Below are 1,129 nucleotides of genomic sequence, written 5' to 3' on the forward strand. Positions count from 1 at the left end.
ACAATATGATCACAAAGCCATTCAAGAAACAACCATTTTCATAAGAATTTAGATCAAAATCCCATTAAATGGAAATTTTGAAAACAAAAAGAGAAAGGTACCAGGGCAGTGATTGGCATTGAAAGCCGTAACAGTGAAAGCTCCATCAGGGTCATCAATAACCAACGACTCGCCAACCTCAATTCCAACAAATAACGAATCCTCTACCTGCAAACCAATCCAGAAGCGAAATGGGAATCTATACTGAAGCGGTAACAAAATAGGAAAATGCGAGAAGGAAAAAAAGGGAGGCGAGGGGCGAATCGAAAGGAACCCACAAAACCTGAGGGAATAATTGAAGGATCAGAGTTTTCGTAAGGTGGGTAGCGTAAATTGGGTATGAAGAGTATAGAGAGATTCCAGTGCAGTGGTCTTTGTGGGCGTGAGTGAGGAAATGGTATCTCTTCCTCCTTGAAGAAGGGCTCCAAGTATCCACAGAGAAAGGGAGGCCTTTGGGCATCTCGATTGTCATTTTTTCAATCTTCTACTTCTCTCTTTCGCTGCCTAGGATGCAATTAAGAGGAACAGAGAGGTCGTATCGTATGGATTTCTCTCTGTAACTCTTAAGCCAAACTCAAAAGTCTCACGAGGCTTCCAAGAGAAGTCTCAGAAAAAATGAAAAATTTGGTACAAACCGCCAATTGCTGGTTTTTAAAAGCGGTGCCTTCTGGCCTCTAATAACAGATATCCAATATAAAGTAATGGAAGCTGACGTTCACTCTCCATGGTCCCCTTATCATATGCCCTCTCACATTGTCATGTCGGCTATGGCCTTATGGAAGATTTCATCCCACACCTGCAACATGTCAATCCTTTGTATCTTGCCAAAATAAAAAAATCTTTCTTTTTAAACAACATAGTCAATCAATGGGAGTGTCCATAGAAGCTTCAACAATAACAGGATTTCAATCTTGTACGAAGGGAGAAGCAGTCGTCTCGCCCTCGGGAGCTGGGGGTTACATTACCATTCAGGCTTATTTTTCATTTGGATAAATACAAATAAGTGAAGTGATATGGTTCCTAATTATGGTGTTGGAAACAATTTCTTCAATATGGTTCACATGTTCTAATCTCCACCACACCCACCCAC

At 41.1% G+C, this 1,129-nt stretch overlaps 1 protein-coding gene across 1 annotated transcript in view; it reads right to left on the minus strand.

The window, feature by feature from the left end:
- The window catches only part of LOC122091601 (5' exonuclease Apollo), a 6,147-nt gene extending 5,157 nt beyond the window's left edge, over positions 1 to 990 (minus strand). Inside the window, exons 1-2 of the mRNA XM_042661622.1 lie at positions 323 to 990; positions 102 to 207 (exon numbers count right to left, since the gene is read on the minus strand). Coding sequence (XP_042517556.1) covers positions 102 to 207; positions 323 to 511 — 295 coding nt within the window. The 5' untranslated portion in view covers positions 512 to 990. The remainder of the gene's footprint in view (positions 1 to 101; positions 208 to 322) is intronic.
- Between the last annotated feature and the right edge of the window lie 139 nt (positions 991 to 1,129).

This window comes from Macadamia integrifolia, chromosome 2, assembly GCF_013358625.1.
Source record: "Macadamia integrifolia cultivar HAES 741 chromosome 2, SCU_Mint_v3, whole genome shotgun sequence".
Taxonomy (NCBI): domain Eukaryota; kingdom Viridiplantae; phylum Streptophyta; class Magnoliopsida; order Proteales; family Proteaceae; genus Macadamia; species Macadamia integrifolia.